A 14,089-nucleotide genomic window follows, 5' to 3' on the forward strand; every position below is an offset into this window, starting at 1 on the left:
CGTAATTTCCCACATCAATCTGTATCTGATGACATCATGTGAGCTCCACAGCAACATGTTACTGGTACATGGACATCTCTCAGGCATTCAAAGTGTCTAACAAATGACTACAAAACTATAACAAATGTTAAATGGATGGCATACAGAATAGTATCTTCTTTTTTGTTTACACAGGAAAGACGATCAGATTAATGAATTCTTAAACAACAAACTAAAAGGATGCCTTTATGGCAGTCAAATATCATCTCAAGATAAAAAAGGAAAACTACACACAGAAGTTACTGATCTACTTTTGATTGGCAAACTGAATCTTCAAGCCTTTAAGCATGGTCACTCCTGAAATCCATGAACAATGAGGATAATCTACAACGCTTGAATTAAAGACATTTCTGTTTCCTAAATCATCAATGGTGTACTTATTGTATAATGTTTTCTTTTTCAGTCTCTTGCTAGAGAGAAAATGAGTCACAAGAATTTTTTTTTTCTCGCAAAATACGATCTTGAATAAGACTGATCAATTTGTCACTCACTTATACCCTTAGTCACTAAGAAAGAGACTTAGGCAGCTAAATGATGATCAACCTATACAGAGATTATGTTGATTAGATTCTATTTGGACTAAAATATCCAGCAGATGAACGTATTGTGTTAGAATGTGTCAAAACTAGACAATGGACTACAACCAACATGCTTGATTTTTTTTTTTCAACTACATGAATATTACATTCAAAGCATGTAATGACTAATCCAAATTTGGGGGCCTGCAAAAAATGCATTGATGCAAATACGCAATCAAAACGAAAAAATTTACGGACATACGGGATCTGGAATCAACTAAGTGTGAACAAATATACACATATGCAGTAACTTCAAAAATATCAACACAAACAAAGCAAAGGAAAAAGAATAAAATTCATCAAAATGATTGATTTCACAAATTCTCTCAGATAGGCCATACAGCAAACCCTTGCATAATTCGCCATGAATACTCATACCTTGAATGAATATATGTAGTCATGTCTGCTAAGATGGCTGGAACCATGGAGTGGAATTAAGCATGGTTCTTGTGGTAATGATGTAATATCCTGGAAACAGAACTACACTACACGTCCATGGTGGACTTGTCATCCACTGTTTTTAGTCTTTAGTGGTTCGGTATATTTCTCTCTGCCCAAAGTGGAAAAGGCTCTTCCCACGACGCATTGCCGCTCTCAGAGAATTATGCAACAATTGCTCTCCTCCGTCTTTCCTCGGTTTCTTTGTCCTGGATAGTAGAAAGGAGAGAGGCAGAAAGACACAGACAGAGAATGAGACAGAGTTATAGAAAGAGAGAGAGAGAGAGAGGTAATATGACAGTCTCTATCACACAAAACTTTTGAATGAGGAAAAAGGAGCAAAAGATATCAATCATATCAAAGCACTAAAACAGAAACCACAAGACAAGATAACTTGTTGCCTACCCAGCAGAAGGGCGTACGACTTGCGCATTCAACAATCATATGAAGGAGCTCTTTTAAATCTCTGGAACTATTGTATGTCCAAAACTAAATTTCGATTTTAGGTCAAAATTTCAAGTTGGGGCCCTTCTGACGGGCAGGTGACAATGTGCTCTCTATATCTGAAAAAAAAAAAACAAAAAAAAACAAAACAAAAACAAAACCAGCCTAAAAATGCATTGATGCAGTCACTACCATGTTCACACAACTTGGCGATCAGTTTGCAATAGATGAGGTATCACAGCGTGAGCCAATGCATTACTTTGTCAAGTCTTACATCATTTCACAAGATAGGTCATATGCATGCAAAGGTAAAATACTAAACTTTCATTAACTACGGTCACTTGATTCTGGGATGAAATATTTTTCCCTTCCACTTTGTGTGTAATGTGCATGACAATACACTGTAGGTAGGGATACCCCACACTGCTGACATGTCCTCCTATTTCTATTTATTCACCTTGACTGACCATACACCATGAATTCTATTCAAACTGATTTGCCCAATCTACATGGATACATACACCTGGTGATAAGTTACATGTAATAATTTGACAATAGTCAAGACAGACATACAGCTGTATAGACAAAATGATCAAGTGCAAATCCCACGGGGCAAAGTTAGTCCAATGTGCATTGCTTCATATTAAAAAGCATACCCAGAATGAACAACAATGGTGTTTCTCAAAGAAAAGCAACTTTCTCACACATTTTTATTATCTCATGTATTTAATGTGCTTTGATTAGGTACATTGTATACCAAGATTGACTGCTTTATTGCTTGCTCATTTCCACCTCTTCCTGTATGTCTTTGTTAGGATTATCAGGTTGGAGTTTGCTGATCTGGTTGGATTTTGTCATACAGCATACAATGTTGTATACGCATACATTGTACCTTAAAGGACAAGTTCACCCTTATAAACATAAGGATTGAGAGAATGCAGCAATATTAGTAGAACACATCAGTGAAAGTTTGAGGAAAATTGGACAATCGATGCAAAAGTTATGAATTTTTCAAATTTTTGTGTTGGAACCGCTGTATGAGGAGACTACTATAGCTTATGAGTCATATGCGTACAACAGTATAAAGAACATGTAAAGAAAATTTAACATATTTTCACTTTTTTCGCATAATAAAAGAGCACTTGACTTGCCCTTTTCTAAAGGGAAGGGGGAATAATATTACCCATAACATATGTCGGTAACGAGTCAAGGGAATGTGTACTTTTTTCAAAAGAAGAAATTTTGTGAAAATCTCTTTATATTTTCCTTATATTGTTGTACGCATGTGACATCTAAGTTTTTCATACACTGCAGTAGTCTTCTCATCCAGCGGTTACTGCACAAAAACTTCAAAAATTCATAACTTTTGAACGGATAGTCCGATTTTCCTCAAACTTTCAATGATGTGTTCTACTAATATTGCTACATTCTCTCAATCCTTATGTTTATGAAGGTGAACTTGTCCTTTAAGTGAAAATCTATTCTGCATTACAGTTGACTTCTAATGAATAAGCAAGAGAGCTCAACATAGGAATGATAATCACAACATACCTTCACATTTAGAATTTGGAAGAAAGTCATGGAATTTTTTTTACACTTCAAAATTAAGAAAGGTACATGTAATACAGTGTATAAATCTGTCATTTTTATGCAAATGAGACGAGATAATAATGTCATAATGTCTCCTACTTGCTTGCACACAAATTTTCAGTGGATTTCAGTGTCTGAATAGGCGTTTTCACATCAGCCCGATAAAAATCCAAGCTCGAGATATTTTTCGCGATTGCGAATTAGCGCGCTATTTCATTTCTTATTCACATCAGCCCGAAGAGAATGAGCCTGATTTTTTTTCGAGCTAATTCGACAGCTGAGTATGTGCAAACAGCATCAGTAATGTGTGTGCCCTCTCAAAAATTCCTCATGACTTGTGTGCAGTTTGCCTCGATCGATCAGGTCACACACGCTAGGCATGATGGGATGCATCGCGCTAATTTCTCGAGTCGTTTTCACATTATCAAATAGCGCGCTACTATCCCGCTATTTCAGAAATTTCCCGAGTTGGACCTGAGAAATTTTCTCGAACAGAGCGATACAATTAGCGCGCTAATTTGTGTTCACATTATTAGATAGCGCGCTATTTCGTGATCGGGTTAATTTCCCAAGTCAGAAAATAGCGCGCTATTTCGAATCATCGGGCTGATGTGAAAACGCCTAATCTGAACTCACAGTAGACATGTGCTTAAAGGGAATCCAAACCCAAAGAGCAATGTGGATTGAGTGAAAGCAGCAACATTGGGAGAACACATCAGTGAAAGTATGAAGAAAATCAATCGGACAATCGATGCAAAAGTTATGAATTTTTAAAGTTTTGGTGTTGGAACTGCTGGATGAGGAGACTACTAGAGATTATGACGTATGTGTGGACACCAATATAAAGAAAATATAAAGAAAATTCCACAAAAATTCACTTTATCTAGCATAATGAAAGAGCACTTGATTAACCGCTTTCAGAAAGCAGAGGGAATAATTTCTACCCTTAAAGGTAGGGAATCCCATTTGCATGCCTTAAATGAAGAGTTGTATAAATACAGTGGTATGTTGAAGACAGTATCATTTTAGAAACTCCCATAAAGTATTGAAAGTGGAAGGTAACATTTAGTACATTTTTATTGACCGTTAGATTTTGAATTGAATTTTTTTCGGGGCTCACCGTAAATTCCAGTACATTACTAGGCTACCTTTGCAGTCCCATGCACTGCATGTGTGTCCATCATGTATATTTTGTGAAGAAAGTTCATCAAAACTTACAAACATTTCTATATAACATTCTTGCCACACACTCTCTATTATGTTCTTACATTATCAGCTCTTATACTATTAGATTTGTGTTTAGAGATAAAAAATACAGAAGACTGCAACAAAAAGGCTTAAGTGTGGCTGACACACAGAACTACTTAGTAGTTGAGTTTTGTGCATTATTCAAATTGTAGATAACTGTTGACTTCCAAATTTCTCAGCAGTGGCCTAAACAAATCCCCTGAGGTTCATATTTAATGTTTTGCTGCTTTTTGGGAGGTCTGTAAAAGGTATCCCCTACCTTTAATGTCAGTATCAAGTTGATGGAATGTGTAATTTTCATGAAAAATGAATTCCGCAGGCCCTGTATCATATTATGGTTTTCATTTCTGTGTTTATAAATACTTGTTATATCAGGTTTAAATGGCATGTCATTTACAATGTACTATTATAATTCACAGAATTAAAAAAAAAATCAGGCATAAGTTTTTGTTTCATTCAGTACATGGATTTAATTTAATTTAAAATTTCTTATTTTATCATTACAATTGTATGTGCTCCAGCTTAACTACAAGGTTCTAAATATGGGTTAGTCATGCCATGACTGTTCTTGCAAGTAATTAAATGCATTTTGTCAAAATACGAACCCTGCTAAAGCTCTATGTTTGTAATTGCCAGTAACTCTGTCTACTGGAGCATCATATACCACCAGCAAAAATCATAATTCGGTGAAACCATTACAATACATATCGTGTACAAAGGGCATTTATAAACAGGTGATACGTATGACTATTTGAAAAGGCACAATGACCAGAAGTAATGGCATTGCATGTTCAAAAAAAAAAAAATTGATTAAAGCAGGGACAACCTTCCCTGAATATGTGAATCTTGTAATTGTGACACACTTTACGCTATCAAAAGAACATACTTTAGCCTGGAATCAGCATTCCAGGCATTGTAAACCATATATTGTTTACTTCACATATGATCCGGATATTACATGCCATACCAGCACCTGTACAAAAATGTCAATGCAAAACAATGCTTCATGAATAGTATATCTGGTGCTGGGCATCTAGAGATAGCTCTCTGACCCAATGACCACACTGGTTCTTATCATGACACAAAATGTCATGTGATTCTGTGTCAGGATCTGCTTAAACGTATTTACACCTACGCTAAAAGTAGGTTGACATATTCTCTCAGAGCAAACTTTGAATGCCACATTTCCAGGCTACAATTTGATTTTCCCTTCAAGGTAACTTGATGTATAAAGCAATATCCCATTGTACACTGTAAGTATTTTTGACCTTGTAGAGCTACTACACTGCCATTTAATCAGCTCATAAAGAACATACACTCCAGTGCTCGAGCACACAACACACAGTACACAGTATACTTTATGATGCTGTTCAATACAGTATTTCACTGCTCACCACTATCTGGCAATACTATGTATTAGTGTGTGTGTGTGTGTGTGTGTGTGTGTGTGTGTGTGTGTGTGTGTGTGTGTGGTAGGGGTTATATAGCAACTCACTTTTAACTAGGTCAAACAGAAGAAACATGATATTGTTTTACAAAATATTTCACCCACTAAAAAGCATCATCTGACTTTAAAGGGACTGTACAGTACTGGTTGAGGTAGGGATTCATGTTTTGAACATTCCTAAGTGAGATAATGAAAAGCCTCTTATGAAATATGAAAGAGCATGTAATTCTAAGAAGGATTCAACGTTTATTTGATGAAAATTGGTTTTCAAATGGCTGAGATATCCAAAAAAGTGCTAATAATAAAAGGCGACATGCCCCAACTTTATTAGTATCTCTTTGTTTCACCTTGTTTTGGGATATCGCAGCCATTTCAAAACCGATTTTCATCGAATAAACTTTTGATACCCCTTAGAAGGGCATGCTCTTTGACATCTCATAGAGTGATTTCTGAATATCTCACAAAATTTTAAAAGCTAGATCTTCACCTCGACCAGAACTGTACACACCCTTTAATGTATGTTTAGCCACAATAACAAAGCTCTGCAGGCAGGTCATGATAATAGTGATTAAAACTAGCATCCAATGAAATTTACCCCCACTGCTTCTAATGGTGGCATACAGTGCCAAGCCAGAAAGCAGGACCCCATTTTTAATATCAAAAGATATAATCCATTAAAAAATTTCCTTATCCCACAGGCTGCCATAGACTTATGATAGAAATGAACTATATAATCAATTATAACTCTTCATAAAACAGGGCCCCTGATATCCATTTATTTTTATTTGATTTGATTTTACTATCATTTTTTTTTACAGTTACTCCACTAGTTACTGCTCCAAAATTTTGGCTAAATATCCCATTTACACACAAGATAAACTCTTCTCTTTGATATGTGGCAATTGAAGTTTACTACACATCTTTCTCTTCTTTTCTTTTCTTTTTCTTTCACCTTTGTTTACCATGGGAAGTGTAGTCTAGGTGGTTATTCCTTTTGTTTTGTAATGTGCATTTAAGCTTTGAAAGAGACAATTTTATCAAATCACACATTCATTATCAAGAAGAGTCTCATGCATGGACAGCCCTTGGGGGTAATTATCATTTAATGTCTTTATTACATTACCTTGTGAGTTGGGTTCTGGTAGAGTTTCCCTGGCCATTATATGCATCGCTGTCGTTTTACCTAAAGGTAACTGTAGAGCTACAATGAAGGAAACATGAAAAACGGTTTTAAGAAATTGCATAGAGAAGCAACAGACAAAACAAACAAAACAAAACAATGCTGTAAATGTGGAATTCTATTTTGCAATGTTAGAAATTATCACAAATTTTTCATGAATTACTGCAAAAATGCAGTAGCATGCAGGTTTGGGATTTTGATGAATTTGTTCGTAACCAATATATACTACCTGAAGTTGGCCCAGTGCAATAAATCTGTCAGGCAAAAGTTTCCAATTTCATAACTAGAGTATACATAACTGTTACATCACATGTTGACTTTGTCTTCAGAGTATGCCCCATGGTGTAAGACTGCGAACTTTATGACTTAAAGCCTTACCCTAATCTCCTCAATCAAAGTACTACAAGACCAAGAAGCATCTGATATAACACACTCAAGACATACTTCAAACTCATTCACTACTGAGAAAATGTTAAGTAAATGATGCCTGATGCTGGTACAATGTAAACTATTTTCTGCATTGTGAAATATCCCACAGATAGGCAATGGATAAGCACTATTCAAAGTGCAACTGCACATATGCACACACACAAACACACACACACACACACACACACACACACACACACACACACACACACACACACACACACATAGAATCAAAAGTAGATCTCTTTTCACCCGTTCCTAACTTTTAACCATTTTGTCGCTCACATACGTGTATACTGTGCTTTATCATGCAAAGCCTAAGTCGTAACTGTGCGACAAGAGGAATGAAACCTTGGCTGTACTGGTTAGCAGCAATTCCTGTCTCTTGTTCTTGACATTTCAAAGTGTCTTCCCCCGACAATGCCCTGTTGACACACAAAGCTTTAATCCTTGTCAACCGCCTACGACTTTAACATAACATCATATACAATGTACTTACGCATGTGATTTGTGGATCACTGGATCACACAATGTACAAGTAGATTCTAGTATCTACCGTATCTCCTGGGCCCCCATTTCATAAAAGATGTTAGGATGGCAACTCTTGCTGGAATGGCAACTTCCAATAGCAACAGCCAATCAGGAAGCTGGATTTGTGTCATTACCATGACAATTGCCATTCCAGCAAGAGTTGCTATCATATCACCTTTTTATGAAATGGGGCCCTGGTTTAACTCAACTGAGATCTCAATACTGAATAGGGCTGCAGTGTGAAATTCACTATGGGATGAATGCCAAAAAGTAGAGTTGTGGAGGAAGGACCAATATATTAGAACCTGTCTCTTTTGTCTCTAGACAGACATAAAATTTTAGATCTCTCCACATTCAGAGGGAAGTAGTAGCATACAGTGTCACAGACAGAAAGAAGGGAACAAGACATGGTAAGATATAAAGAAATCAGAAGAACTACATGTAGAAGAAAGATAGGTAGAAAAAAAAACAGAAAACATGAAAAGATGAATAAAAGGCAAATAGAGCACAGAAGGGCATCGGGAAGAAAACATTTCTCAACTAGAAATGTCGCTACAGCGACTGGTTATACCCCCACCAAACAACATTTCATAAGCTTTGGTCAAAACAACATTTCATAAGCTTTGGTCAAAAAACTGAGGAAGTAGTTAAATCCGCAAGATCTTTCCTTGATCTTCTGCCATTAATATGCCGTTACCATGGCAACGTACTTTCGGGTACTGTCGAAAAATTCGTCTTGCACATCTACAACCAAAGGCACACATCTGTACCAAGTTTCATGGAAATTGGGCAAAAACTGAGGAAGTAGTTTGCAACACAAAATTTTCCATCATTTTGGCTCATAATATGTGAGCTGTTACCATGGCAACATACTTTTTGTCACTGCCAAGAAATGTGTCATGCTGACCTATATCCTAAGACAAACATTCAATATGAATTCCATGAGAATTGGAAGAACACTGATGAAGCAGTTTTGCCATGAAGCATTTTGCCCTATATTTTACCAATAACATGCCGTTACCATGGCAACGCACTTTTTGCCACTGCGGAAATATGTGTCTTGCACATTAACATATTCAGATGAACATCTGTACCTAATTTCATAAAAATTGATCAAAAACTGTGGGAGGAGTTCGCGACGCAAGATTTGTACCCATTTTTGCCCATAATATGCCGTTACCATGGCAACGTACTTTTGGGTACTGTCAAAAAATACGTCTTGCACATCTACAACCCAAGGCACACATCTGTGCCAAGTTTTATGGGAATCGGTTGAAAACTGAGGAAGTAGTTCGCGACGCAAGATTTGCAACGGACCGACCGCCCGACCGACCGCCCCACCTACCGCCCGACCGACCGCCCGACCGCCCGACCGCCCGACCGACCGCCCAACCGACCGTCCGCTGATTCCTATATACCCCCTTCAAACTTCGTTTGGCGGGGGTATAATAAACAGGAAAGGAAAGGAGAAAGAAGTAAAAGAAATGCCAACAAGAGAGAGGGGAAGGGATGAAGGAGAAAAGAAAGAAGTGGAGGAAGAGAGATGGAAGAAGGAAGGATGAGGAAGAGGGAAAAGAAAAGGAATTGATGATGATGACAGTGAGAAAAGAGAACTGCATGTGACAAAGAAAGAGAAAGATAGATATTGAACATATGGGTCTTCCCCGCCCCCAACAGATTGCTGTAGGAAATGACTGTACACAATACCCAACTCACACAGACACCTCACTTTGCTCCACTGGTCACTGTGGCTGCATATATCATTCTTCACACATCCATACCCTTAAAATGATACTGGAAACTGAATCACACACATGTATGAAATTACCAATGTCACTAGAAATAGTAGGGCATAACATCTACAAGCAGAAAATCAATAATTCCAGTTTTTTACAGTCAATTCATCTGACTACACATATTCCAGTTATTGTATGTCAGGGCATCTAGACTACAATTTAAAGGGACATTCCAGACGATTTTCATAATTTCACATCATGTAGTACATAAATCAACAACTCCATGTATAGAATTGTAGAATTTAGTGTGGTTCTTGAGCACAGAATCAATACTTTGAAAAACCTTAAACAAATTACACTTAACAAGGATAATGACATAGGAGGTTCACATATTTCAGAAATGTAGCAGTGTAATTCCATTACAAACCGCTTGCTTGCGAGTTCACCTGTGAATAATCTATGCATGCCCTCTTCTTTTGTTCTGCTTCCTTGAGCCCCAACTCATGCATTCTTATGGTGACTCTGCCATGTCATCATCCTTGTTCATAGCAATTTGTTCTAAATTTTGAAAATATTCTTATTCTTCATCCCAATGATCACAAATTCTGAAACTCTGTCCTCAGTATAACTAATTTATACTTGTTAAAATGAAAAAATCTGAAAATCATCCGGAGGTCTCCTTTAATGCACATTCTGGCTCTTGGTAAAGATCGATAATGCAGCGCATGAAGATCGCCAGTTTCAAGCAGAGTGGTAGTGTTCATCATTCAATCATCCATCAGAGGAAATCCTCACAGCTCTTCCAAGGTGTGTCAATAGAATAGATGGCATTGCTCAATATAGAGCACATCACCAAAGATACCTCACTGGTTCTTGAATGTCGTTCTGTCTGGAGTGTACAATATGTACTAAATCAGTGCCCAATGATTCTCTTGTTAACTTTTGGATCATTTCCATATTAATATCCAATAACCACTTCCCATGTTGGGCCTCAAATATCCTGGAACAGTGGATTTGATCTGACATACAGCTAAGAACACACAGAGCCCATATACTGTACTACAAATGTTTCACTCATTAATTATAACCACAATGACTGCGTCATTCAAACTGTGCCACGTCAAGGAAATGAATGGTTGAGGAAATAAAAAATATATGGAATTACCTCCTAATGAAACATTCCCGTGGATAAATCTGCCTTGGTATATCAGTCGTAGTATATGCGGCGAGTGCACTCTATGGCTCTCCCAATCTGAGGAGGAAAAGTAAAAAAAAAAACAACAACAACAACAAACACAAATTTTTAATCAATAAAAATACAAATATATGCACATAAAAATTGGAGCAATTTGACAACAGCGGGTAGTCTCTGGATTCCCTCCCGCCCCCTCCATTCACCTCGACCTTTGATCTTCAGGATAAGTTGATACACCTCTAATTCTATCTTCTCACATGAATTAATAGGACACTTAGACTCAGTAAAGTCTATCATGGTGGTTTTCTTCTAAACCCCAACTTAACAAGATATGCACCAGATGGACAGACAAATGGACCCCCAAAACACACAGGCAACCCCACAAGATATTCACACAGACAAAATGGTCAACAAAACGATTGCAATCCAAATACCAAAAATATTTTGTGCTCATTAAGATGGACAGAAATATCCTCCTAATTGCCAATCGTGATAGTTTGTCACCAAACTGTGCGAGTCTGAATTCTGCCAGAACGGTGACCCTTGCCCTAGTGATCTGCACTGCTGTGAAGTGCGTTTTGAATGATAGGGAAAAAAAAAAAATCAAGATATTTTGCTCTACAAATAGCATCCAAACACTTGACTGTGAAGCAAAATATCACGATAATTCCAAAATAATTGCAAGATGTCTTGATCCTGATGCTGGTCACACTTTTTAGCGGAATAAAATCCAAACAGGCAAAGATCTCCATATCTAGATCCCGTTAATTTGCATCAGTCCTGCAAATGCCTCTGGCATAATTGGAAGCATGAAAATAGAAACAACTTGGCAAATTCATGCATTGTTGTTCTCAGAATTAGCAGCTAAATGTGCAGTTTACATGTGAAGGAGCAACAATATTTTCACAAGAAATATACCCAATCCAAAATACCCTATTATGAGATACATACAATATCTGCCAAATGATTACTTAGAAGTCACTGAAAAATCATTCACTTAAAGATAATATAAAGTTTTGGTACCTCAAAAGTTCCCTGAGTTTCCTTGTCTTAGTTTGTGTTTCAGGTTTAAGTACCTTTCATATACAATTTTTAACCAACACTGTGAGACTTACTCGCCCCAAAGTGCTCTCATGTAATAGTAATCATGCAATAATGGTTTTGTACAAGAGCAGAGCGGGCTCTGAAAAATTCGAACGAGCCGTTAGTTTGACTCGACGCGGTACCGCGACAATCAATACACACGTATTGTACGAAATCATTATTGCATGATTACTATTATACTAAGACATGAGAGCACTTTGGGGCGAGTAAGTCTCACAGTGTTAGTTATATGAAATGTACTTTAACCTGAAACACAAACTAAGACAAGGAAACTCAGGGAAACTTTTGAGGTACCAAAATTTTATATTATCTTTCATATTTAAAGAAACACTTTGAAAGATATTTCTTACCCTTGCACCTAACCCACTTTATACTATATAGGAAGAGAAAGGAAACTGACAAGGGCAAGAGGGACAAGGGAAAACATTCCATACATTGAGGTCATTATTCCCAGTATGAGCAAGGTTTGATCAGCTTTTGCATGAATGTCAGAAAGGAGGTCAAATTTCTATGGCAACTACCAAAAGTCATCAAATCACACTGAAACATGCCATGGTGACAGCATCGAAAGCCATATTCTTATAGATATTTGATAAAAGAAAAAACAAATGCTCTGCCAAACAACAGCAATATAATAAATGTAAATGAGGTATGGGGTATATCGTTTACAATAAAATCTCAGTCTGTCTTTAAAGATCCAGTTTACCTTTGGGAGCAGTGATTTCAAAAATGTTCAAGATATCACATTTGATGCGTATGTGTAGGTCTGTTGTATCATAAAACATCCTACCACATGAAATATTTGCAATAAAACCTAAAATATAAGGAGATGTCAGGGTTTTTCTCAATAAACCGTAACTGTATACGGTTTAGTCTAGAAACATTTTTATTATGACTATTGTTCACATTTTGTGTATTTCACAACACTTAACATCAATTATACAGATTCAAATTTTGACAGTGGTTGTTTCTATCCCTAACTCACATTTTAGAACTATTTTAAAGCACTAATGCTGGGTTTTTGTTTCATCTGCAAATGGTGAATTATGCCTTTAAGGTCCCATCTATCAATGCTTCAATCTTAATGAATGAAGGAAAACTTGTAAGACTTTTTCATACAGATTACAGTCAATATCTACCACTTTAAGAATAGAATAGTCTCTATACAGAGAAACACAACAATGTAAGTCTAAATATAACACAAAGCAGAGATGAAATGTCCACTAATTCTTCAAATGATATCCGCTAATGAGTTGAACTCTAAAGTGATTACCTGTAGGCCAGTTGTCAAAGACATACTGCGCTACGTCTGCTGCGGTGTCCTCAGGCACAAAATTGAATTCTTTGTTCTTGCCATTCATTGGGTGTATTAACCTCAAGGTTATCTGCATGGGAGAAGGAAAGAGCAAGACATTGATTGCATCAGTGCTGGGCATACAAACTTCAGGGGTGCCCTGGTTGCAATGAACTCCAGTCTTTGATACAATGGGGACACTATGAATCCTGGAATCAACAAACACATCACAGCAAACATCAGGGAAGGCAAAAACATCAAATGCAACAGTGTTTGGTTTCTAAAATTGTACAATCAACATCATAATCCGCATGCACTGTGTCTCTACAGCTGTATATTCAGACGTTCAGTGAAAGATTTCAAATATTTTTTTTTCCAGGAACCTTCTAATGATTATATTCAACTCCTGTTTATATTCAACTCCTGTTGAACTGATTTCCATGATATACCTTATAATACATACTTGTGAAATTTGTAGTAGAAAATGCACTGCCAACAATATTTTTATAAAAATAATCATAAGAAAAATAAAATATTTATATACATTGTACTACAACATTGTACATACATTAAAATGTAGTCCTACATGTATGTTTAAACATCACTGATAAATGCACCAATACAACATTTTGGGACCAACCTACTGGTATACTGACCTACATTCATCTCAAAACATGCTTTTGCATGTATGTGAACTGCATTCAATTGAATCGGAATTGAATGGTAAGTGAACTGAACTGAACTGGAATGGAATGGAATGAAGGAAAATGAATTGAATTGAATCGCACAATTGCACATTCACAAGCCTATGACCACTGTTCTGTGCATGGGTGTAC

General features: G+C 36.8%; 1 protein-coding gene across 1 annotated transcript in view; it reads right to left on the reverse strand.

The window, feature by feature from the left end:
* Positions 1-519: 519 nt before the first annotated feature.
* The window catches only part of LOC139736024 (ubiquitin-like protein 3), a 28,802-nt gene continuing 15,232 nt past the window's right edge, over positions 520-14,089 (reverse strand). The window contains exons 2-5 of the mRNA XM_071646771.1: positions 13,233-13,344; positions 10,826-10,912; positions 6,908-6,985; positions 520-1,264 (exon numbers count right to left, since the gene is read on the reverse strand). Coding sequence (XP_071502872.1) covers positions 1,212-1,264; positions 6,908-6,985; positions 10,826-10,912; positions 13,233-13,344 — 330 coding nt within the window. The 3' untranslated portion in view covers positions 520-1,211. The remainder of the gene's footprint in view (positions 1,265-6,907; positions 6,986-10,825; positions 10,913-13,232; positions 13,345-14,089) is intronic.

This window comes from Diadema antillarum, unplaced genomic scaffold (assembly GCF_040938485.1).
Source record: "Diadema antillarum isolate AM-2024a unplaced genomic scaffold, OU_Dant_1.0 seq00000619_RagTag, whole genome shotgun sequence".
NCBI lineage: Eukaryota > Metazoa > Echinodermata > Echinoidea > Diadematoida > Diadematidae > Diadema > Diadema antillarum.